The following is a 26,853-nucleotide window of genomic DNA, read 5'->3' on the forward strand; positions in this document are numbered from 1 at the left end:
CAAGCAAATAGGCAACAGAAATTGCAAACAGAAAACATGGTCTAATATATCAATATGAACCTTTAAGAATAGATGTTATATTGGACTTATATCTCATCGATATATATATATCACTTTTCTTATTCAAAATGTATTACTCATTAACTGAAAAAAACATTGAATTCACATGATCATTTCCTGTTTCTTCACCTAACATGGACAACTCCTTATCTCGCATTACATCAACTGAATCCATCACTTTAGAGTTTCCAACTCACAGCTGCTTTGTTTAATAAACCAAAAAAAATTAAATCAAAAACCCATAGCAGAAAAACATCAGTCCTACATTACGGACTTCATCTCCGCAAGACAGTAGACCAAAAAAACTTTACAATGAGATAAACTCGATCTTTCTTTGTTTGTTATAAACAATATTCCAATTAACTTTATTTATTCTGGTGGTAAAAATGAACTGTTACTTGGCTTACAATATTAGCGTCTAGTCCTTTAAACTCTGTATTTTAACTGACCTCTGTCTATGGATATAAAGAAACTATCTCAAATTGTTATTGTAATCCGACTGCTTGCTAGCTCTAACAATGCAACGTATACTTAATTATTTATTAACATTTTCTTATATAAACCATATACAGTAGAAAAAAATCCGAGGGTTTCCAAACAATACAGATTATGGATAAATCATGCATTCCATTTCTTCCACATGTTGCTGGCCAGTCAACCAGAAAGAGACGTAAATGCACAATCTCCTCTACCTATCTCTAATCACCAAATTATAAGCACGGGAAAACCTACAACAAATATATGCAACTTCTTTAAAATTTATAGATTGGACAAACAAAGAAACTCTAATTATCAAAACAACCGCTACAGATTAGTTACTTCAGCAATATCCTCAGCAGACAATATACATCAAACAATCCAACCGCGGTCAAAAAATAAAAACAAACAAAAAAATACTGTAATTTAAAGAGTTTTTTTTTTTTTTTTTTTAAAGTAGAAAATTTATTGCCAGCATAACCTTTATACCAATATGCTTGCTATAGTCTGCATGCTTTGCAAATAAACTAAAGAAATACTCTTCCTGACCCAAGCAATGTTGTTTACAACTTCTTGCCAAGTTTCTCGCTGCTCTCCTTATCTATTCTCTGACACAGAGAAGAAATGGGCGATGCGGGGGGGTTTAGCAAGCTGACAGTCTGCAAAATGCAGCGTTGTCTTTCCATGCCTTAAATTACGATCTATTTGTTTTATAATTAAATAGCAAAGTTTCTTCAAGCAATATTGGATTAGCACACTTTAACAGATGTTGAGAAAGATAAGGGTACACGAAATGCACCGACTTTACAATTTTTTCTACACATTTTTTTTTATTTATTTATTAATTTTTTTAAATAGCAAATTTTTTTTTTTTTCAAACTTTGATTTTCTCAACTGACAAAATGTGAAAACCAACATCATTGAATCTCGCTGGGGCCTCCAACTGATAAACCAGATATTTATCTGATAAGATTAGATATGATAAATAACCCAAACCAAATAGATTTACTTTATTACCTTTAAATATAACGGCAACGCTGAAATGATTGCACACCCACACAACCTTGTTATAAAAGGTATGACAATGCTTTACTTAAAGAATAGATTCATTACAGATATTTGCAAATGCAGACTAACACAAGAAACATAAAATTGATTAGCTAATACTTAAACAGTAATTCTAAATCAAATAAAAATGGACACCTTTCAAGGACAGTGATCAGCCATGATTAAACCTCCTTCATAATTACCTCCAGCCCCCCGTGCTTGCGTGTTCTTCCTCAAATCCCTTCCCCCTCCTTCTATCACTCTGATATTTAAACCTTTATCACATTAATTAATTAATTACTCATAAGCATTGAGTCTTATTGGAAAGCTCTGCTTTCAATCATGATGTCATAATTAACCCAACACCCAACTTCAGTGGCCTTGTGGGTCTACGCATGTGTGGCCTTGTTCCCATCTTATTCAGTTTGTGGAGTCTAGGTGTCTGTCCTTGTTCTCTGTTACATCAATAAGGCATTCTTAAACCCAGAAATCCAAAACAATATCTCATAAGAAATTACTTATTTCAGCAGTATTCTAACTCCACACGCCATCTTGTAACGAGATATGCAAGTCATGCCTAACAAAATGGCTGCTGCTTCTAACATATAATAACTGTTTAGCGCAAAGGGAAGGCCTCATACGCAATGAATAGTACATTGTGCAACAAGCTAAAGTCATCTGCAGCAATAATAACAATATTTGAGAAAACAGAGTATAACAAAAGTATATAATTATTGATGCGTTATTTCAGTTTTAACAGGGCCTACATACGAGGAGATGTGCTGAGCATTCTGAGCAATGCTAGATCGCTCACAAAGATTGCTCAGCACTCAACGATGTCTCAGCGATGTGTGCTTAGCGATCTGCCAGGCCAGTGTTCTCCGGTGAGAATTCTGGACATGCCCGGTGATTAAGTAGATTTATCCAGCATGCTGGAAATTAATCTCCGGGCGATAGTGGCAAGCAAAGCAGCGCATCTCAATGGCCCCTACACACGGAGCGATATAGGGGCATTTTGGAATTTATCTAGTTCTTAGAAAATACCCTCAAATTGCCCAGTGTGTAGGCCCATTAATCAGGAGAATAACCGGGAGATTTTGGCTAACCTTCTCACCATGTGTACACCCCTTAAAGCCTAAGCACTATGCGATTTGGTCCCGATTTCACTTGATTCGGATGGATTGGGTAGTGAAATTGGGCCAAAATGCATGTCGACACCCCGTCCGACCAGATGCGCGGTCCTGTGCGCATCGCATCGGAGTCGGGAGGTCGGACCAGCTGCACATAACATTTGCTAAATCTTATGTGCAGCTGGGCAGGGGACGCTGCGAGGTGGGCAGGGGTGGTGGACAATGCGATGTGGCTGGCGGTGGATGCTGCAAGGAGGGCAGGCCCGGGGGAAACACAGAGGTGGCGGACGCCGGCAAAGGTAATGTAGAGCTGGGCAGGGGAGCCGGAGCAGGGAGCTGTCAGTGCTGCAACGAAAAAAAAGCCTATACAAATTAAATGGCCGTCCGTGATTGGCTGAGCACTCTCTCAGCCAATTGCTGACTGGCACTCTGACCGGCTCTTCATTACCCTTGCAGGCGTCTGCTGCCTCTGTGTCCCCCACCCCGCAGTGTCCCCTGCCCACTGCTCTACTCGCAGCGTCCCCCGCCAGCTGCCTTGCAGCGTCCCCCGCCCGCCACCTCAATGTCCGCCGCCCCCCTGCTCCCTCTACCTTCCAGCTTCCCAGGAGTTGCATATGATAAATCGCATGTGATTGATCATATGCAAAACTTGGCACATCAAGTACCTAATCGTGTGTGTCCCTCCCGGGGAGCTGCAGGGGAAATCAGGTCCGACTTGTCCTTAGGACAAATCGGACTAATGTATGGGGGCATTAACAGTCTCTTACATGTTACATATGTCCCTCCTGCAGTACATTTAAGGCCCCCATACATTAGTCCGACTTGTCCTAGGGACAAGGCGGACATGATTTCCCCTGCAGCTCCCCGGGAGGGGGACACACGATTAGGCACTTGATGTGACAAATTTTACATATGATAAATCTCATGGATTTATCATATAAAGTCCCCGGGGAGCTGCAGGGGGAGACCCGGGTGGGGGACGCTGGGGAGCTGCAGGGTAAGCTGACAAATAGTCAGCAGGCGGGGGACACTGTGATCCGGGCATGGGGAGAGGCTGGCAGGGGCAGCTTACACATAGGCAGTGGGCGGGGGGACGCCGGTGAACAAGCGAGGGGAACAGCTCACGTGTTGGGCAGGAGAACCAGGGCGGCAGCCGCAACTGCAAGGAAGAAAAACCCAATACAAAGAATGGGGAGCCAGTGATTGGCTGAGAGCCCTCTCAGCCAATTGCTGAGAGAGCTCTCAGCCAATCACTGCCTCCCCATTTGTTTGTATTGAAGCTGCGGCTGCCTGGTCCTCCTGCCTAGCACGTGAGCTGTTCCCCTCGCCGGTTCACCGGCGTCCCCCCGCCCGCTGTCTGTGTGTCAGCTGCCCCTGCCAGCCTCTCCCCATGACCGGCGTCCCCCACCGGCTGTTCCCTACAGTTCCCCGGCGTCCCCCGCCCGCTGACCCTGCCCGGAGACTGCACATAAGATTTAGGAAATCTTATGTGCAGCCGGTGCGACTGCCCGACTCCGATCCGATGCGCACTGGACCGCGCATTGGGTCGGATAGGGTGTCAAAACATGCGATTTGGGACGATTTCACAGCCCGATTCATCCGAATCGGGTGAAATCGGGCCCAAATCGCATAATGTATGGGGGCTTTTAGTTTTGCCCATTTTGAGAACAAATCTGCCCTGTGATCAAGTCTTAATTATCAAGTCTCAAGGCCCATTGTTCTTTCCATGTTTCCTTGGCAATGTGCACACACAATTCAGAATACCCCTGTGTTTACCCATTTTAAATCTTGTAACCTGGTTACAGTTCATTTAGTGACCCCTGTTGCCATCTGAGTCACTACGAGAGGTCAGCACTTGTTGCACACTCAATAGCCCATTGACTATAACAACAAATCAATGTTGAAGGCTTGTAATTTCCAGACAGCACAGAACAAACCTGAACTTCAAGTTTTGCATGATTTACAATCTGAAATACGGAATAAGGAAAAATACAGTTATCTGAATAAGAACAATGTCTCCTATACTTTATAAAATGTTTAAAAAAAAATAAAGATTGTTCATCTTGTAAATAGGAGATATATCCAAATAAATTTATTTTGCACAATTGTTATAATGAAAATAAATGGAATATAGTTTCAGTGCTTCACTGTGGTTTTTCTATCTATCTATCTATCTATCTATCTATCTATCTATCTATCTATCTATCTATTACAGGTAGCATCACTGGCATTGTGCTCAGAAACCATTGGCGGCTCCCAAAGGGCACTCATCATGGATCTGCTGCCATGATGATGCCCTCACAGAATACTCAGGGAAGCCATGGCTGTTGTCAACGGTCAGCCAGGAGCTACAGTAGGAGCAGGAAGCATCTGCTGTAGACACAGGGGAGACTGGGGGAGCTGAGCTGCCCGGAGGAATGTAACTAACCACTAGGGAAGGTCGCAGGCTGCACATTATAGAGAAGGGGGGGTTGGGGCATTATGTGTTTTGGGCACTACTCTGGGCATTATGTGTAAGGGGCATTACTGTACTGTGGGCATTATGGATAAGGGGCATGACTCTGTTATAATGTGTAAGTGGCACTACTGTGGGCATTATGCGTAAGTGGCACTACTGCGTGCATTAAGTGTAAGGGTGCTACTGTTGACATTGTTTAAGGGGTGCTATTGTTGACATTATGACTAAACTGGGCACTATTTGTAAGCGCCATTATTGTAGGCATTATCAATAAGCACCATAAAGCCCCATACACACAAGAGGATATTTTAACAGCAGGGGCAGATTGGCAATAAAAGTCACAGAGAATATTCCTGGTGGGTTGACGCATCGTAGTGGAATTAGCATAAATTTGCAGACAAAACTGCAGAAAAAGACCTTTAACAAACCCCACCCCCTCAACAGACCCCACCTCCATAAGGGCTGCTTCCAGAAATTTCCCGGTCTGGTTTTCCATCCCAATCTACTCCTGTTTAACAGATATCGCTCAGAAAGGGCCTACTGAGTGATATATTTCAAAATATCCTTTAGTGTGTACACTCGTGAAAGACCTATATATATGCAAAGACTGGCATGTTCAGCAGGTCCCTGGATGTTTATGTTTAAAAGGCACTATTACTGTTGGCATTATGTATATACAGTGTATATAAATATATATATAATATAAATGTATCATCTATATTTGTCTAGTGTCCTTGTGTCTCCGAAACACTGCCATCTGTGAAACTACAAACTACATCTCTTTCTCTCTCACACACAAACAGAGGCAATCACAAGGTAACAGATATATATATATATATATATACACAGATTTAAAAAAAATAATGACACTCCAGAGGCAATAAACAACATGACAAAATAAGGAAATGTATTGGCAAGCTTTCGGGGTTTGACCCCTGTCTTTGGGACACAATCCTACAGCAAAAGTACATACACAAACACAGGGCCGCCACTAGAACAGTTGGGGCTGGGACTGACCTACAGTCCTGGCCCCTAGCCGCACAGCACAGCCAACGGCAGCGTTGCCAAGCAACCGTCGCTGCTTGCGGTCCACATCACCCTCTCCACACCAGTTCAGAGACGCTGGCCCAGCGGCTGCCTGTGTGAACAGGGACACAAGCAAATAATACAGCATATAATTACATAAATACACTGCATGAAAAACATACAAACACATGAAGCAAACCAGATATAATGACAAACTGTTTTAACAGACTAAAGGAGAAACCCCCTCAATTAATCTTATCATTTAACCCTTTTGGGTAAATGGTATCCAATCTGAAGATCCATCTCGATTCGGCTATCAACAAACATATTGCTCTGTTGCCTCCCATTAGAATCGGGGATGTGATCTATCATAAAGTATTTGATCGAGGACAGTGAATGTCCCTTCGGTTAAAGTGGTGTGCCACAGGCTGGTCTATTCACATGCCAGATAAAGCCAAGTCAATAGCCGACCTGTGCAACGCCATCCTTTCTCGAAAAGATCTAGTCGTCTGTCCCGCGTAATAATAGCCACAAGGGCGTAAAATCACGTAGACAACGAACTCAAATCTACATGTGAGGACAAAATGAATTTGATAATTCTTGTCAAGATGAGGATGTTTGAACTTTTTGCATGCAATAAGATAAATACAAGTAGTACGCAGAAAAAAGCAAGTATCTTTTAGGGTGCACTGAGGATATCCTCAGTGCACCCTAAAAGATACTTGCTTTTTTCGTCGTGGGTGTAACAAGTAGTGGGTGGCACCTCCCAGCCTAATATCAGGGAAGAATACGTCTCCCTAGTATCTGAAAATAACTGGGAGAGGGGGATCACATCTAAGTGATATATCATACTGGTGCAGGAATTATCTCTTGTAGTGTCTGTATAGAAACCATCTAGTCTGAGTATGCTGGTCATATTCTCTAGGGGTGATTCTGATCACCACACTCCCCTGCATGTTCATGACACATCCATTCGCATTTGCGCGGTGGCATCCCTGGTGCCGGGAGAGGGGGGGGGGTGTTCGTGCGGACGGCGTTAAAATGACATGCAAAGCTGTGAATTTTGCAGCTTTGCGTGTCAATCAGAATAACCTCCTCTGTGTATGGAGTGATATCTCTTTCCGGTGTAGGAGGGCACACCAAGTGGGATGCAGTTACAATCCCGGCGGTCGGGATCCCGGCGTTCAGAATCCCGACCGCCGAAATGCCGACACATTCTCCCTCCGTGGGTGTCCACGACACCCCTGGAGGGAGAATAAATTAGTGTGCCGAGCGTAGCGAGGCACCGGGCCCGCTGCGTGGTGAGCGCAGCGAGCCCGCAAGGTGGGGCGATCCACGTCCCCCCCTTGTCGGCATTTCGGCTGTCGGGATTCCGGCGTCGGGATTCTGAACGCCGGGATCCCGACCGCCGGGATTCAATACTGAATCCCACCAAGTGAGGGTAGTGGTCCTTATAGGATTATGTTGGAACTCTGTTAAACTTGCACACATACAAGGTGTGAGCATGGCAGTAGTCCATAAGTCATGAAAGTTATTCCAGCACCACACTGACCTACGCAGGTTACATGACAGAGGAACCAGGGTGGGACTCACACCAGCTCACTACTCGCTATAGAGATAGTGTAGCCAGTCCTCTCTCCCGCCCCGCCTCTCAGCACTGCTCACTCTGGTCACTCACTCACTCACTAGCTGTCTCTCTGCCTGTCACGCACTGATGCTCCTCTCCTCGCAGCTTCGCAGTCTCGTCCCCGTCAGCATGCAGCAATGGTGAGTGCTCCGAGCTTCCCCAACACTGTCCCGCAGCCAGCCCTGTTCCGGCGCTTCACTACTCATATGTAACTCGTACTAGCCCATTGCGCCTACCTGACCCTCTCCATGAGGGAGAAAATGCTCTGATCCTGGACTTCCCTGGTAATGTAGGATTGCCATCACCTGTGGGGAGCTAGGTAATTGATAAGAAAGGTGTTTCACCACAGGTGATGGCAATCATACATTACCAGAGATGCCCAGGAACAGAGCAATTTCTCCCTTATGGAGAGGGTCAGGTAGGCAAGTATGTGCCCAGTAGCTGCTGATACCTCTGCCAGTGGCTGTTCGCCCGCTGCCGCCAGCATGCAGCGTTACCCAAACTCATAGCGCAGTGATGGCTGGAGCGTTGCAGCGTGCGCCTGGCCCGAGACGGGGAGGACATATGATGGGAGTTGGAGGTTCCTCAGGCTCCTGCTTCTGTAGTGCCGCATGTCCCCTCGTTTTCCTCCAAGCCTTCCTATGGGCAGGATGTGCCGTAAGATGCTCGGGCGGTAACAGTGCATCGCGTTGACTGACACTTGTATACCGTACAATAAGATGGGCATGAATTCATTCCTGTCGTTGCTCGTCTACCATTCTCCTATTGCGTTTCAGGGAGATTGTGAAAGCGATACCTGTGAGGGCAGCATTGAAGCTGGCATGTACCGCTCTGCCTGAAATGAATGATAAAGTTGACTAAAGATTGTTTAACAATATGCACAATAATGATCTAACTTTAGCCCCATACACGCTAGACTCTAACAGCTAATATTATGAACAATATTGCTTAGACAGGGGCTTCTGTTCTGAGTGACATCGTTCACAATATCATCTAGTGTGTACACTCAATATCATTAACGATGTGTGTCCTTAGCGATGACTGATGTCTGCTGAACCTGCAGGTCGATTTGGCTATATAGCCAAACTATGTGCCTGTCCAGCAGGTCCTGATGATGTCGCTGACTGATCTCGGCGGGCAATATTGTTCAGTGTGTACATGCAATATTGGGACCCATGCCCGATATGTTGTTAATTCTATCGGTTGTTGTTTAGTGTGTATAATATTATAGTGCATATCGTGTATAATATTGTAGGCTTGACAGTATTATAGTTCACATGGTCTAGTGCAGGGTTGGGCAGATCACCTAGTTGGTGCACAGCTGTAGTCATTACTAACTGTCACATTTTCAAACATGCTGCATTCATTCATACTATAGATCCACAGGTTGCCTGAAACACATGAACTGTTGGTAGATCTTGAGGACAGGTTTGGTCTAGTGCAGAGGTCCTCATACTATTCTACTCTCGGACCCCATTAGACCATAAAAATGATTCCGGGACCCCAGCAAGTGACTGCAGAAGGTCAGCAGACAGCACACACATGGCGGCAACATTATGAAGGCATAAAATGATAGTCTAAAATAACAGACCACTCAATAGATTTTTCAGACTCCTTGAATTACTGACTGAGATTAGAAAAGTCATCAGCCTGATGGTCAGCAACATGGAGTCGCGACCCCATGCTGAGAAGGTCAGGACCCACAGTTTGAGAACCGCTGGTCTAGTGTGTAAGCACTGTATTGTTAACAGCCCCCCTGTACATGCAGTCAAATCCTGACTATCTTGGCAGTGACAACATGCACCTGGATGTGGTCACTGAATGATATTGTTAACCATATCATTCAGTGTGTATGCATTATATCGTTTTTTTAGGAGCATAGGCAGCTAGTGGGAAAATCGTTAGTAATATTGTTTGTTAATGATGTCATATAGAGTGTACTCATATTTACATACAAATCTAAATAAGCCCCATATAATGTTGCAGTTTGTGGTTGTTGCTTAGTAAGGTCTGCATGTTGATTATAATACACTGACACTTTTCAGGGCTTGGTGAGAGATTGCATTGTGTTAGTCACAAGTTGTTCCATATAAGTGACTATGAGAAATGTTGTTTGAAAATGCATGTAGCATATTGATTTTCTTGCCTTCTAACAACATAGGGAAATAGTACTTAAGGTCCCCATACACGGTACGTTTAACGGATCAGATCGGGACTTAAATAGTACGCATCGCATTGCATGCATTGTGCATGCACTGCGATCCGATACGATGTTTACCTAGTACAAAAAGTATATGCAGCACATACTTTTTGTACCGTACTATGTGATGCGCGCATCGCATAGTACAGAACGGAGCCGCGTACAATGGAGCGTGTATGGGCTCCTTTAGTTTTATTTTAGTTTATATTTCTGATAAGTGCTGATGCATGTCTGTTGGCCTGTTTTACCGGCTAAGTGAACCACTTTCCTGCTTTAAAATAGCCCCCTCTGTGAAAATGTCTCAGTGTATGCACTTACCGACTTTTATGCCAGCGTTTTTCACATGATCACTCGCCATACACACTCAGTGTGTATGCACCTTAAGATGAAATCGGGGAGATTGCTAGACTATTCAGGGAGTCAGAGAAACTGCTTTTTAAGGGAGTCTTCCTGACCAGAGGCATAACTCTGGGAGGCAATGGAGTCATCTGCCGCAGGGCTTCTGCTCCCAAAGTTTAATCAGTTAATTGAAAGCCATTGATATCGCTTCTATGGCTGACTCCCCATTCCTAGCAGGACCATACACAACACACTCTTTATACTCTTTATAGATCATTTTAGCACGTGTCACACCCCGTATTAGAAAAATCTAGAAAACAATTTCGGTAAGGTGTCTGTCTTCAGTGAGACAGGTCACAGGTTCTAATCCTGGGTATGACTGCAAAGCAATGTATTTGTTTAAAATAAATAATGTAAATAAATGTGGTGCAATGTAAGAAGATTTATCAAAATATGTATATAGTTTGTGTTCTGAAATACAGGTTGAGTATCCCTTATCCAAATATCGCCTTTAGTGACAGCGGCGGTCGGGCCTGCACCTTTTCATGATGTCGCAGCCTGGGCACGCCCCCTTACGCTGCCCCCGTGCAGTGGCACCCTGCCTGCACAAAAATCCTAGAGTGAACACTAAAATGGTATGTAACTGGTACTAAATATGTTCAAGAAAATGATTGCTTGCCATTCAAATTTAGTGTCTGAGATTGTACACAAACTGTGTTTCATGCACTAATAAAATATATTTGTGTGTGTTTCACGTTTTTGATGTGTTTATACAGCGTAAATGCAAGATATCACATTCAAATATAAAAATATTCCAAAATTTGGAATAATCAGTTATTCAAAATGCTTCTGGTCCCGAGCATTTTGGATAAGGGATACTCAACCTGTATATATTTGTATATTGTTCAAGAAAGCCGGTAATTAAAAATGGTTAAAAAGGAGGATCCTACACGGTTCAGACCCGTTTTTAGTGTAGTGTGAACCGGTATTTAGGACCCAGGCAGCAGTGACCACTGTGCTGGTCCCACTCTGTGCATATCTATTGAGCGGGACCCAGCGCAGTGAATATTAAATGAGCGGGTCCCCGCCCCCTGCATATGTAATGAGCAGGACCCTCATTACGATATTGAGTATACACACTTATGCTGCTTTCCCACTGCCAAAGCTGCTCTGACACATTTTTTTTTTTAAACGTTTCTTTAACCGGGTCAGAGCAAGTTTTTAACCCCATTCACACTGCATGTTGTAAACGGTATATTACTGGTTGATTACCGTTTTTGTACCTTTCACATTGCACTGGTTGTGAAAGGTACACTGTAATTAACCAGTAATATACCATGCAGTAGGCAGCACTTAACACTCCCTCCAGCAGATCCTGCTCATTACATATGCACATTTGAATGAGCCACTCATTACATATGTGCATATGAATGAGACGCTCATTACATATGCACATATGACCATGCTGCCTGGTTCCCCAGGATTGCTGCCAGGTACCAGGGGAGGGGTTACCAGCTGCAAGGTGCCAGGAGAAAGGGGGGGCAGGAGAGAGACACGTACCAGGGGAGGGGGGAGACCAGTGTGGTATACCGTTTAAGACCCTTTCCCACTGCCAAAAAAAGGGGTCTTAAACTGACACTGCTTTTTACACATTTAACAAATACCGGTATTTGTCAAATGGGTAAAGCACCCTGGAGCTTTCCCACTGCAGCTCTGCCTGTTTAAAAGGGCAATTTACCATTTAAGAGCTGCAGTGGGAAATGGGTATAAATAAAATGGTAAAGGTCTTTCTGAGCGATATCTTTTACTATATCCTCTAGTGCAGTGTTTTTCAACCAGTGTGCCGTGGCACACTAGTGTGCCTTGAGCTGTTCTCAAGTGTGCCCCCACATCTAGAGAAGCCCAAACCAGTTTACAGCTACCACCAGTTCAACTGTTATTTACTGGTCTCTTCTTTTCATGTAAAGGGCCAATGTATTTTATTTTTGTTACCTGTGGGGACCAGTGTGATTGTTTTGAATGTGGGGGCCAAGAGGTTTGTTTTTTTCCTGTGGTGGCCAATGTGTTTTGCCCTGTGGGGATCTTAGAGTGTGCCTTGGCAATTTTAAAGTCTTATTTAGTGTGCCGCAAGGTAAAAAGGTTGAAAATCACTGCTCTAGTGTGTATGGGGCCCCACCTGCAGTGCATATGGTTTTGCCCATTTGAGAAAGATCTTGCATTTATGATCAACTCTGAATCAGGCCCTATATATCCAAGTTCCCGCATGGAGGATATCGGTAGCAATAACCGGTACTTGTGAGTTATCTGGGCTGCCGATTTTTTGATTGTATGCCTTAAGTTAAGGCATACAATCAGATGCGATGCGATGCGATATCGCATCGCATCGCATGCGACCATCGGATGCGATGACCCGATTTTTCCATAGGAATCAATGTTAAAATGGACTGAGTCCATTTTAACATGGAATTCAATGGGAAAAAGGGGTCCTTTTTCATACCCCTACTATCCAAGTGGGCATGGAGTTGGATATAAACCTGTGGCGAGCGTAGCGAGCCACCGAGCCCGAAGCGTGGCGAGCGAAGCGAGCCCCGCGAGGGGACGGTATTCTGTGTCCCCTCGCGGGGCTCGCTACGCTCGCCACGCTTCGGGCTCGGTGGCTCGCTACAGGTTTATATCCAACTCCATGCCCACTTGGATAGTAGGGGTATGAAAAGGACCCCTTTTTCCCATTGAATTCCATGTTAAAATGGACTCAGTCCATTTTAACATTGATTCCTATGGAAAAATCGGGGCATCGCATCGCATCCGATGGTCGCATGCGATGCGATGTGCCCGATCTGACCCGATTTAGAAATCGGCAGCCCGGATAACTCACAAGTACCCAATAACCATACTGCGGAATGCCGGCATGGCACTCTCTCCTCTGTCATCCCTTGTCGCACCTAGTATTGGCAAATGTGTATGCCAGGCATGTCCACACTATGGCCTTCCAGCTGTTGTGAAACTATCCCAGCATGCCTTGCCATAATTTTAGCATTCCCTAATAGCAAAACTGTGGCAAGGCATGATGGGGCTTGTAGTTTCACAACAGCTGGGGGGCCATAGTTTGGACATGCCTGGTGTATGCAATTGCCGATGCTGGGTCTCATCGCTCCCAACATCACTGAGTGAACAAATTGTGTAATTTGTGCCCAGCGTCACACTGTGAGCATGCCTCAGATTCCCCTAGAGGATTTTTTCACAAATACAAAAAACTGCAGGTTTCCCTAAATACATAGCCGGGATATAGTCCTAAAAAAGAAAAATATCCACGGCAAAACATAGTGCAAATATTGCAGCAGTACCAGAATTATTAATACATGTTCCTAATTGAAAAATAGGCCTCTATAATTACTTCCAAGACAGACCAAGCAAAAAAAAAAAAAATTCCAGCAAAGAGAAAACTAACCCGCAGCATGCACTTTTTTTTTCTTTTCTTTTGTCATCTTCCACATATGTTAAAGAGAGCAATGGGTTCTGTTCTGCTTCTAAAGCGTTGCTGTGTTGGGGAATGCAGCACGAGAACTTCCTCTTCCCAACTTACCTCTAGTGCGCCTACACAGAGATAGCATTATGCTGTGAAAAAAGGAGATGCAAAGGTTTTCTCCTATCTTTAAATTTCACACCTGTGCAGAACACATTGCTACCATGGAGCATGCAGGAACCTGACAGCTGAAATGACAAGGTGGAGATAGCTATCATTTCTTTGTATTTTTCACTTTAGTACATATGCAGTAACTGAATATTTTACACTCTCCAGCTAAAGAAAAGCCATTGAGGCCTTCTGTAAATACCCTGCTGTAAATATTGTAACCTGGATACAGTTTTCAATAGATAATGACCAATGTTGCCATATGAGTCACTGTTCGATATGGGGAGGTCAGCTCTTATCTTACACTCTGTGGCCCATTGATAGGAACATGCACATGCTGAGGACTTGACATGCCCAGTCCCCAACAGCAACTACAGATTATCCTGAATCCTTCAAGCTTTGAAACATTTAAATTAGCAAATACTATAAGTTTTAGAAAATATTTTAAGAAAATATAAATCAACTTATTATATCAAGCAGTGCAATGATGCATCATTTTCTATGTAAGCTGCCATTCCATTGCAGAGGTTTTCCCAGGAGGTGCTTGAGCTTAGTTGCAATATACAGTATAAAGAAAGAAAAGCAAACAGTTTTCCTTGTCATAAGTAAATATTACACTGTTGCATAACACTGGCACTGTATATGCTACGGGTTGGGTTTTCATTTAAACTCCAACTATTATCTTTGCGTAATCTGACTCCCTGCATTCACGTACAGTAGCTTTATTCTGACAGTTCCTGACCAAAGACTTTATGGGTAGATTAACTAGCTTTTGACTATTGGCCCAGGTGTGTTTGTTTGTGTACTTGTGGTAAAGAAGTTACTTCTCTGGCTTTTTGTCAGCGATCAAGTGTAGATCTACATGTACTTATGGAATTTAGAGGCATCTTATGGAAGTGAAGCAGGGTTATTTGGCGAGCTGCCTAATATGGTGCAGGTGAGCAATAGCAATCTGCAGAGTATATATATATTTTTTTTTACGATCCTTATAATATCCGCTGAATAAATATCAACATTGCTCACAGCGACTGTTCTTTTTAGTATAAATAAATACAAATACAGCTAAACCAATTATTTGGAGTTTAGTTAAATATTGTGCCCAAAGTGAAAAACTGTAGCTGTGAGCGATGCTGGCATTTTTAACAGATATGTTGGGGATCTCTTACAGAAACATTGGCACTCAAAGGGTTAAACATGAGAGAAATTTGTTTTTTTTTTTTTTTTCTGGTGAAGCCATATGGGTCAGGGGCTGGCTGTCACACCTTCGCCTGGGAGGCAAGAGCATATTGCTGGTTTTTGAGCCCATTCTTAAAAAGTGCTTTCATGGATAGAACTCGGGATGGATTTATCAAAATACGAATATTGTGCTGGAAAAAAACAGGCCCCTCTGTTTTACCATTGAGTGATGCTTATTACTAGTTAGTATCTCCCGAAAACCTGTTTTTTCAGGAAATATGCCGCAAAAAAATGGTTGTCTGAGATTAATCTTACTCCAGAGAAAATAATACACCCTTCCACTAAAGCCATACTTTCACAATTTTTGTGGGAGACACATGATTTTCCCCAGAAGCGTGGGCTAGTGAAGTGGTCAGAATGTGAAGATAAATACAGCAAAACTGTGGTTGCAGCAAAGGAGTTAAGCCAGTACACACCAGGGCGACCCGCTCACAATCACGTGATGTGCATCGTGAGTGAGTTCCGATCCGATTGCGACCCGCACCCGGTGTATGTTCGTTTTCAGATCCTACCTGCTGCAGGTAGGATCTGAATAACAACCGACCAGGCTGCGCATCGGATCTACATCGGATCAGAACAGGAAAAAAGGGCCCAATCTACCCACAATCTACATCCAATTGGTTGGGATTGGATCTAGATTGATGGGATTGGGCCCTTGTCATTCTGGTGTGTACCCTGCATTAGATTACTCAACTATATGCTAATTGCGTTATGTTAGCACAGCCCCTATGCAATGTTTCCTCTAATTTTATGAAGGCTGTGTGCGGCAAAAGATATTGGCTGTGCAACTTTGGAAGGAAATTAACATTTTTGTGGGTCACTTACATATATAACTGGAAAATGATGTTCAGCATTTGTGTTAACTTTACTTAAAAATGATATTAAACATTCAAAACACAGCGCACAATGTAGTTAATCTGTGAAACACATTAATTGAGTCCACAACTGCAAAAAGGGGACGACTGCTGCTTTGTGCGCTCTGTTGTAATGTCTGTGAGTGCGCTCGGCAGGTTGTGTGCGTGCGCACAGCTTAGAGGGAACACTGCCCCTATGCAGATGTTATTCAATCGTAGCAGTTATCTTACTATGGGGCACAACCAGAACCTCATGGCAGACTTAGCCTGGCCCTAATCGGTTGCCACCCATCTACTTCTCTCTGTGCATCTACTGACGAGGATAAAAATTAAAGTACAGTAGGTAAGTATATCCTAATCTGATTGCCCAGGTTATCGCTGGCATTTAGTCAGTCTAAAGGCCCCCATACATTAGGCCGACTTGTCCGAAGGACAAGTCGGACCTAATCTACTGACAACTCCCCGGGGAGGGTCACACACAATTTGGCACTTAATGTACCAAGTTTTGCATGTGATTCATCACATGCAGTCCCGGGGAGCTGCTGTCAGAGGGAGCCAGGAGCTAAGCAGAGCGGGGCGGCGGGGGGCTAAAAGCCCAGAGCCAGGACACAGAGGCAGTGAGGTTACTTACAAGGAGGCGAGGGGACCAGATTGCCGGGTAGCGTAGGGGAAGACGGGCAGCAGCGGGCGCACATATTAAAAAAAACACAGAAATGAATGGACAGCCAGTGATTGGCTGAGAGCTCTCTGACTGAGAGACCTCTCAGCCAATCACTGACAGTCCATTAATTTCTATGTGTGCCCGTGCTGTCCGGCTTCCCCCACGCTACAGGGTCTCTGCTACCCATCATTGCGTTCACCGCCCCGGACCACCGGCTCCCTGCTTGCGGCGATGAACCATTTAGCAAAGTCTTGTTACTATAAATGTGTAATCAAGTAATGTCAATTGTGAAACAAATCCACTATTTATTCAATTTGTCTGTCCTATTTTCCCCTACCCCTCAGTTGAGTTCACTCCATCAGGACACCCAGGTTGCTCTGTTGCATATGCTGGCTGAGGGATGTGTAGTGCTGTGCTGCTGCCAGCATGTTGCATGCATGAGAGTGGGGTATAGGGAGTAAGTAACTGGCCGTGCTGATAAAGTACTAATTTATTAATAAAATGCTGGTCATAAGTTATATGCAATCTGCAGGTGTGACTTTGGTAAATGGGTTCAGTAAGATTTCTCAAGACTCTTCCCCGACGCTCATTATACCCATTGACCGACAGTTAAAATACAAACATGGTCAATATACCGACATTTATTATGCCAACCTAGTTAAAGTGTTGACGTGTTTCTATGGGTTTTATTTTGTGTCTGTCGACATAGGTATGCTCGCCATGCTTTGGGCACGGTGCCTTGCTGTGCTCGGCATTCCAAGTCCATTGGGATGGTAAAGTATGAAGTTTTTGGGCTAAAATTGCTTGAAAACTCATGTTGGCATGTTAAGTGTTGGCATTGTGACTGTCGGTCAATTGAACATGTCGGAATAATGACAGTCAGTAAAAAGGCCATCTGTAAATTGACAGTAATTGCAAGTCCAGAAGAACATTTCTTACAAAGTGCAATCCATATTCTAACAATTCGGTATGTGTGAATGTATTTTCACATCGTTTCACTTTTATTAGGACTTCTTCAAACACTTGGATATGGAGTATGGAAAATCAACTTAAGTTGGCCACATACATGTGTTGAGCACTACTGACAATAGATGGCCAATTGACATTTACAGTATATTTATTTAAAACTCAGTTGTTCCTGACTGGAATGTGGGCCTAATGCAGACCTGACCGCTAATGTGAGAATATGCAGTGGACTGCAAGGTGTAAGCCGCCGCTCCCTAACCGCCCTTTGTAAACTTGCAATATAATTGCAAATGGATTGCTTATCGGCATCACCTTGCAAATCCATACTCCATTCAAGGACCATCAAAAGGATTTCATTATCTGCAAATGTGAGTAGCTCTCAGGCTTCCACTAATCTGCAACTGTGACAGGCTAGAAATGGTCATTGCAGATGTTGCAGACTCTCCTCAAAAACATGTGGGCGCGCCAGCAATTTTCTGACAGGCACGTTAATACCCATAAATGCCATTTTTTTGTAAATCAAACTACAAGAGAGTGAAGATCCATTTTCTGTTGCTAATTCCCAGCATGCATGCGTCATTCGATCAGTATGCCTGCGCAGACATCTTATCGATAGATTTGCAAAATAATGTAAGTAATCCATGTGGGAGCAGCAGATTAGTGATAAGATGCAACATGGTTTCAACACATTTCGAGCCTGTCAGGAACCCTTTGCAGCAGATTTTACAACACAAAAAGTGGAAAAGTTGATTTTAAATTTCCCTTGGGGAACATAGATGTGCTGCAGACATACTGTAGGATTCTATTGCTGTACACTTTTTTTTTATTTTTTTCCTCTCTGCAGGCTTATTAAATATATCCCTCTATCTAGTTCCCTGAGCAATGGAATACTAAATATCCATGCTTTATGTAGTGTTTGTGAAACTAAGGGTGGATTTCAACTGATAGCAGTAATATTTTACTTTGTTCATTTTGCCCAATATTTTTTCTGAGCAATTCAATGAAAGCCCTTTTCCCTGCTGTTAAATGTGTGTGCAATTGAGCGATAAGTTCCAGGATCTCTGTGTTTTTGCAATTGCAGACACAAAAACTATACATGTAAGTAATTTAATTCACGTTTTGGTGCAGATTACATTGTCTATATAGCTTGTATGTTTATGTGCAGGCCGCTAGTTTATTTTAGCACTTTTTGTCTGCAAGAACTGTTCTTGCTCTTTGTCGACATGAACAATGACATTGCCGACTGTAAAATTTTGAACACAGCATGCCAAAACCGTGCTAATGTTACTCAGAGCATCTTTACTGTAACTGTGTTGGCAATATAACTTTAAACATGGTGGCGAGGCATAATGGTTAAAGTTACAATGCTTTAACCAAGATTCTCACTCTCCTTTTTATACTGGGTTAAACATGATGCTGCCAACAATGGTATTGTAAACAATGGCAAATTAGCCACCCCTCTTTTGGAGCAATTAAATTGCTATGTCAAGTATCATATCAGTCAGACTGTATTTCCAGAGTTTGCTTTACATTGCGCAGCATCTGTGCTGAAGGATTTCTAGGGATTGAGTTTATTGTTAAAGTGGAACATTTCATTTGCTGTTATCCTTCTAATTAGTAGCTGTCTTACCAAGTACGTCATCAATGACCTCTATCATCTTCTATCCCCCTTTCTGCATCTCTAGACCTGCAATTAGGTAGACTCCCAGTATTAAATTCTTCAATAGACTTAAAGGGAGTAATAATGGCAATAAGAATGCGGAAACGGGAATACTATACTATACTAATACTATACTTTTTACAGTGTATTTAGAACTTAACATGTACTTTGTTTATGGTATAGATTAGAATCTGTGGACTACTGTATATAACCTTTAATATATTAAACGCTCATAACGATGCTATTTTAGATTAATTTCCTGCTATATAAAAATAAAACATGGTAGTTTTAGAATGTGTTATGCAAGAAGTGGCTTATCATTAAAGGAAGTCCAACAGAAAAATAACCTTTTCTGGAATAAGCACTTGACACCTTTTGATGTGGTAATTGGCAATGTTTCATAGTATAAGTGCTCCATTAATGTGTAACCTATTCCCACATGTAAATCAATATCAAGTTAAAAGGGCAGACATGTGCCGCGGTTGACCCTTTTAAATTGATTTAGGTTCTGTGGCTTATGTAGTTGATAGGATTCGTATTTGGTTACCGACATCATATCATTGCTTTTATCTACATATAATGTATATTTACCAAAGGGTGCTGCAATATTACTAAATGTCATACAGTATCTGATGTGCCTATCATTACTAATGGGTGTAATGTGGTAGTAGTCCAACATCGCAGTCCTGACTGCCGGTACCCCGACAGGGGGGCATTTGCAACAAAGCCTATTGTGGGCTATCTGCACTCGCCACGCTGCGGTCACCCCAGATTCTGTTCACCCTCTATGTGGGTTGTGGACCCCCACAGTCGAGATTCAGAAGTCGGTTTACTGACCATCCGGCACCCCTTGCTAATATCTCCACTCCCAGCAGTATCATGATTTCATGGAACGTCCATTCACCAGCTATAAAGGGAGCATGAACATTGGGCACGTTCCAGTTTCAGCAAATCCATTTTCGTAGTTTAGCCAAGTGAAATTTTATGTTTCTCCAGAATCTTTCTTTAGTAACATACTGGATGGTATAAGGTCCAGTGTTTAAGAAACAAACATCTGCAACAACACAGTAGAACAGTATTTAGGAATGTTGTGTATAAAATGAAGCCGATACAGAAGATAAACACAGTAACTATATGAAGTCAACTCACATACATATTTATTACAAACGCAATGAATCAATTTTCTTATTGGTTAGGATGCATTCGATCACTTATGTTGCAGATGAAAGCGGCAATAAGTACAAACTGAAATTGCTACATGCATTAGATTATAAATTAAAAGCAAAACATTGTTTAGAAATAAAAAATGGCTTATAAATCTATATATAAAGTCCAAAATTATACCAAAACTGGATTACATTGAGGTACAAAGTATGGTAAAAAAAATTAAAAGATCCAAATGATGTCTGTGGACAAGTGTCACCAGAGACGCAGAGATTACAGCCTCCCCATATGGGGCCTGATTCAGGTCTGATCACTGGACTGCAACTCTTCGGAGCCCAGAGATCAGGTAAATGCTGTCCCGCCAGTGTGGATCCTCGCCCCCTGTGCATGGCTGCAAATTTGTTTGCAGCCGTGCACATTAGGGGAAGTCCATTCATAATCACTCACCGTTAAATGGATTTCACTCTGTTCGTAGGCACCTGAGTAAGTCTACACTTACTCAATGCTGCAAAGGCCATGGGGAGATGGACCACTGCTGATGTCATAGTCCCGACCAATGGCTTTGAATTCACAGCCCTGCGACTGGGTCTGGACCAGGTCCATGGTTCATACCATTCCGATTGTAATCTCTATTACTCTGGTGACTGCTGTCCAAGGACACCATTTGAATCATTTAATTTTTGACCATATTAGGAGTCACATTGGCATCCAGTTTTGATACAATTATGGACTTATTAAATACTTATTAAACCCCTTTCAGACAGAAAAATCCCCAAAACCCATTTATTTCCCGGATACAAAAACTAAGGTAGAACTAGGCAGCAAGGTGCTGACCCCCTTTCACACAGGAACAAAAACCCGGGTATTTCCAGTGTCGACCCCTTTCACACAGAAGCTGGATTTTTCCTGCAAAACTCTGTGTGTCATAAGAAAAGGACAGTTTTAAAGGCACACAGAGCTGAGGTCATCAAACGTGGGTAGTGACTGCTCACTGAATTGCATTAACCATGGCATGACACAAGGATATGTTGTAAACAAGTTTTATTGTTTTTATATAGTAGAAGGTACATGTTACCTCACATGGCTCTCAGTATATTTGCAATGTTTGAGTACACTGACTGTGGCATCGTTAACTGTCCCAGTCATCTGTTTGCCGATATCCTCCTCCCCTCTCCCTGCCAGCAGCTCTCACCTCCTTGCTTCTACCAGTGGGCCATGCTATCCTTTCTTCAGCTCCCTAATGACCTCAGAGGCCAGCCCCATTGCCATGCCCTCCCAGCCAATCAGCCAGCACCCCACCAGGAGAGCCAATCAGTGCCTAACAAAGTGTAATAATCCCCAAAACCCGGGTCGTTTCCTTTCAGACAGCCGGCGACCCGGGTTTTTGTAATACAGACCCGGAAAAAACCCAGGTAAATTCCTGGGTTGAAGCCCTGGCATTTTAGACCCAGGTTGACCCTTTCAGACAGAAAAAAACCCCGGGTCTACCCTCCTGGACCAGGGAAATTCCCAGGTCTTTTTTTCTGTCTGAAAGGGGTATAAGTCATTTTTTAAACAATGTTTTGATTTTAATTTTGTAATGCCACAGACACTCTGTCCCAGCATCCTTCTGGACGCTGGTCCATTTCAGTTTGCACTCAGAGGAGATTCGGAGTTTGGATATGTTTCATGAATGGGGCCGACCCAGGTTGTTAATGCATTGAAAACTGAATTTGGTTTGGACCCTGAACTTACCCAAAAAGTGTTCTAAATTCCAGGTCCGACCCAAGACCGGTGGAAAAGGGGTATTAGGGCTGTATTCAATTGTCATATTGGGGCAGATGTATTAAGCCTTAACAAGAGATAAATTCAAGTGTGATAAGGAGAGATAAATGTCCAGCCAATCAGCTCCTTACTGACTTTTTTCAAACACAGCCTGTAACATGGCAGTTAGCAGGTGATTGGCTGGACATTTATCTCTCGTTATCACACTTGCATTTATCTCTTGTTAAGGCTTAATACATTAGTGCCCAATCTCCTGCCTAAAGCAGCTGTAGACTGCAGGGCCATATAGTGTGTGTGTGTGTGTGTGTGTGTGTGTATATGTGTATGTATATATATATATATATATATATATATATATATATATATATATATATATATATATATATATATATATATATATATATATATATATATATATATATATTTATTTATTTATTTATTTATTTTTTTTGTGCAGTGTTCTTGCTCATTAAGGTCGGGTTTAGCTGCAAAAAGTGGTTAAGCCCAACTAAACTAATGATTGAGCTGTGGAAAGTCTCGTTTGAATGGTCAAACGGGTGACTTTCGCAGACTTCAGCTCGACAGTCCTGGTGGTTGCTAGCTAATTTGGTGGCGCTGGCAGCTGTACATGCCCAAACAGAGCTACATATGAATAGCTTTGTTGGGCATTCACTTGTGGCTTCAAACAGTTGAATACGACCCTTTTTGAGTGTTCTGAGTGATGATAGCTTGCTCTGGACTCTCTGCAGGACCGTTCAGCACAGTGATTTGTCGGCGCTGCGTGCTGAGCGATCTGTCAAGGCTAGTGTTCACCTGGGCCGTGCATCGATATCGCGATGTGAGATTGGTAAGAAAATGCCCCTAAATCGCTGTGTGTAGGTTCCATTAGTGTTGACTTTCCAGAGCTGAAACCCTTTTCTAAAACATTATTAATTATATATGTTAGCCTTTGAAAACTAAATAAATAAAAAAAAATCAATCATAATTGACCCTTAGTAAACAAACCCTTTTAAATTGAGAGGGGGTGTTGCAGAACTCTAAACATTATTGTACAAGTAATGCTGACTAGCCCTTGCTGGCTACATACAGAAGCAGACATCATTTACCCTGCATGCAAAAAAAATAAAGAAATTGTATTTGCACATCTTGCATAGTTTGTCCAGGTGCAAAGTGGGGAAAAAAGTTTTTTACCTAATTCACAACTCTGTGCCCCTTAGTGCTCAATAATGATACCAACCAGTGTTTGAGTTATTATGTTACACCTCCAGCATGCAAAGAATACTACATTTTATTAAAAAAGACACAAATTAGATGAAGATGCTCTTTTCAAGTGAATAAATTTCTACTTACATTTTACAAAAACAAGCCTTTTCACATAATTTCACTATCCTCACTATGTAGAAAAGGGTTAATGGAGTAGAAGATGCAATTATCTTAATCATTAATAACTTATCGCACTGTAGTTAACAAGTTGTTGCTGTTTGAAGCACTTTAAAGTTTTTGCTATTCAGGTAGGAAAATGTAAAAAAACAAAAAGACAGAGGCAGGGCGGTTTAAATTCAAATAGCAACTTACATCCCAAACTTACTGACAGTTGGTGTGGCTCCCCTATTTGAATCTAGGACTGTTCTGCAGCCCCTCCTCTGGAGCCACCACTAAACAGAGGTATCTTGCCCAATCATTGGCCCTTATTCTACTCGGCTCGGTACGGCCCGCGTGCGGCCGTACCGCCGATGTTTTTGTTCTGCACATGCGCAGAGGTCATTCTGCGCATGTGCAGCCCCCTTCGCCGCAGACGGATTTCGTCCGCCGCAAAGGGGGCGTATAGGGGCGTGAGGGGCTTCAGCCCCTCATTACCCTATGTGTACGCCCCGCGTTTCATGGGCGTTCCCATGCAAACGCGGGGCGTATGCATGGTAATGAGGGCATGACGCCCTCATTACCATGACATGGGGGCGGAAAGCTGACGTCGCCGGATGTCAGCTTTCAGCCCCCTTTCAAGCTCCCACACGGACGATTGTCCGTGTGGTCTGAGCTTGCGGGAGCTGCCGCGGCGTGCGGGCCTGCCTTCGATGGTCGTCGACCATCGAAGGCAGGGGGCAGCTCCCACCATGGTGGAGGCGTAGCCTCCACCATTTTTGTGCGGATCGCCAGCCGTCCGTGTACGGACGGCCGTGGCGATCCGTCGGGTGGGCGGCCCTTGGTTTGTGCGGTCGGAGCCCCGTGTGCGGCTCTGACCGCACCAACCAGAATAAGGGCCATTGCCTGCTGCCGGCTGAAACTCTGCCCGCTCCCAGCCTCTCATTCGGTAACTGCACAGGCTGTGTTCCCTACAGCCCTTCCCTGTGTTTCACAGTACTGTATTTAAATTATTCTGCTCCCCCTCCACTTCTCTCTTTCTGTTGTGTTGCTGTTATCCAAAAGTATTTGCGGCAATGCTGACACTGTTGCTGAACAGTGCCCAAAATCTGTTTGTTTTTAATGTTATGTATTTATATTAGAGATGTGCATGTTCTGATTTCAAAACAGGATCTTATTGTCTATCCCAAATCACATAACAGTTGTTGACAGTTGATAGCCAATAAGATCCTGCTTTGAAATCCAAGTAAATTAGAGCCTGCACATCTCTTATTTATATAGGGAAAACCCAAGTTTAACTTTTTTGTGATTATTGCTTTGCTTGCGGTAAGTACATGACCTATAACTAATTATTTCACCCTGATATGGTACAACCCCTACACATTTATGTGTGGATTGAAAGTATGTGTATGTTTAACCAGTGAATTGTGAACATTATTTGATATAAATCTGAAATCATTGTCTAATGGGAGACTTCCCGGTGAGTGAGAGGTTACTCTTAAGTCAGTCAATGGGGACAATTCAATACGGTACACAGTGCAGAGTTTAAAATGACATAGTTCTAGTTTTGTCAGATTTCTGCTCGCACCCCATAATGGATGCCAGCAGAAATCCACCAATTGGAGTTAGCAGTGTGCTAATTGCTGTTGGAGCTCCCTCCTGCTCTATTCACTGTGCACCCTATTGAATGTACCCTTTTGTTTCTGTATAAAAACTTTGGTGTGAATGAGCTTACATATACCCCTTTCACAATGCACAAATACCCGGGTCCGATTCAGGTTGCTGCAAGGTCGACCCGGGCCCTCTGTGCGGTCTGAAAGCACCATTGGAAAAACCCGAGTCCAGCAACCTGGCATTCCAACATGGGTTAAAAGAGGGGTCGGATCTAGGTTGCGGGGCAGTGTAAATGGGTAACCCGGGTTGAGCGACTCGTTTATACTATAGGGAGGAGGCAACGTCCGCTGATTCCCCCCACCCCCCCTCTCCAATTAAGCTCTGCCCCGTGCCCATGTGACTGCAGCGAAAATACTTGTTGCTGAGGGGAGCTTCACCTTGCAAATGCCGGGTCGCACCCAGGACAGACCCATGTCCAAATCCTGGGTGCGAGCCAGAATTTGCAATGTGAAAGGGGTTTAAGTAGTTTTATATGCCCAGCCTCTCTCCAATTGCCCTGCATGCCCAGCCTCTCTCTGCTGGGCGCTGCATGCCCAGCCTCTCTCTACAGAGTTGAGACTGAGGTGCACATCACCATCTGTCTTGCCTCTTGAGTAGACTGAATGTGATTGGGTGATGCATCATCCGATCTCTGAAACCTTGCATAACACAATAAAATGTTGTGTGAGTAAGCAATTCATATTAATTATAGCAAATTCTATTTGTGCAGAAATTACTGTTTATAATTGGCAAAAAATAGATCTCAATATAAAGCTACCAGAGCAAGCTTAACATTATAAAATTACAGCTTTTATTTGTGCCTCACTTTTATATTCATCACTATGAAATTAATCAGTAACGCTCCCTCGACTGTCAATAATACAGGGATGATAAGCTTTAGTACGGCTGCATATTTTTTTTTCTAGTCAAGTGACTATAGAAAATATGTTGACTGAATAATATAGCCTATGCAGTAATAACATTCCTTAGTGAAGAGAAATATGATATATAGTACTTGTCTCATAAAGATGCATTGTTGTGTCAAACAGGTGCACTCGCGCACATATTATACAAATGATTGCAGTCATTTGAAATTGCTTCCTTTATTGCTTAAAAATTCTTACGATATGCCCTTGGCAACACAATATTTGAGATCGTGTGACAAACGCATACTGGATTATTTTGTTAACAAAACCATTTATTATATTCTTTCATAAAATGCTCCGTCACATTTATTTAACAAGTTACTTGCTGATCAATATAATTGTAGTTGGTCTTTTCACAAAAAAATTGTAAAAGAAAATATAAGAAGTCTACAAAATGCTGTCCTTGCCAATAATAAAAATGTTGCGGATTATTAGGTGGTATATTGAATAAAAACTGGTTTATACAGTGCCTTGCTAAAGTATTCAACCCCCCCCCCCCCATATATCTATCTATCTATCTATCTATCTCTATATATATATATATATATATATATATATATATATATATATATCACACCTATAAATATATATATATATATATATATATCTCTCTGA

General features: G+C 42.9%; 1 protein-coding gene across 1 annotated transcript in view; it reads left to right on the plus strand.

The window, feature by feature from the left end:
- The first annotated feature begins 7,795 nt into the window (after positions 1 to 7,795).
- Positions 7,796 to 26,853, plus strand: part of B3GNT7 (UDP-GlcNAc:betaGal beta-1,3-N-acetylglucosaminyltransferase 7) — a 40,458-nt gene continuing 21,400 nt past the window's right edge. Inside the window, exon 1 of the mRNA XM_083177461.1 lies at positions 7,796 to 7,965. Within this exon, the coding sequence (XP_083033587.1) occupies positions 7,913 to 7,965 (53 nt within the window). The 5' untranslated portion in view covers positions 7,796 to 7,912. The remainder of the gene's footprint in view (positions 7,966 to 26,853) is intronic.

Source organism: Crinia signifera, chromosome 3 (assembly GCF_055691185.1).
Source record: "Crinia signifera chromosome 3, ASM5569118v1, whole genome shotgun sequence".
In the NCBI taxonomy this organism is placed as follows: Eukaryota; Metazoa; Chordata; class Amphibia; order Anura; family Myobatrachidae; genus Crinia; species Crinia signifera.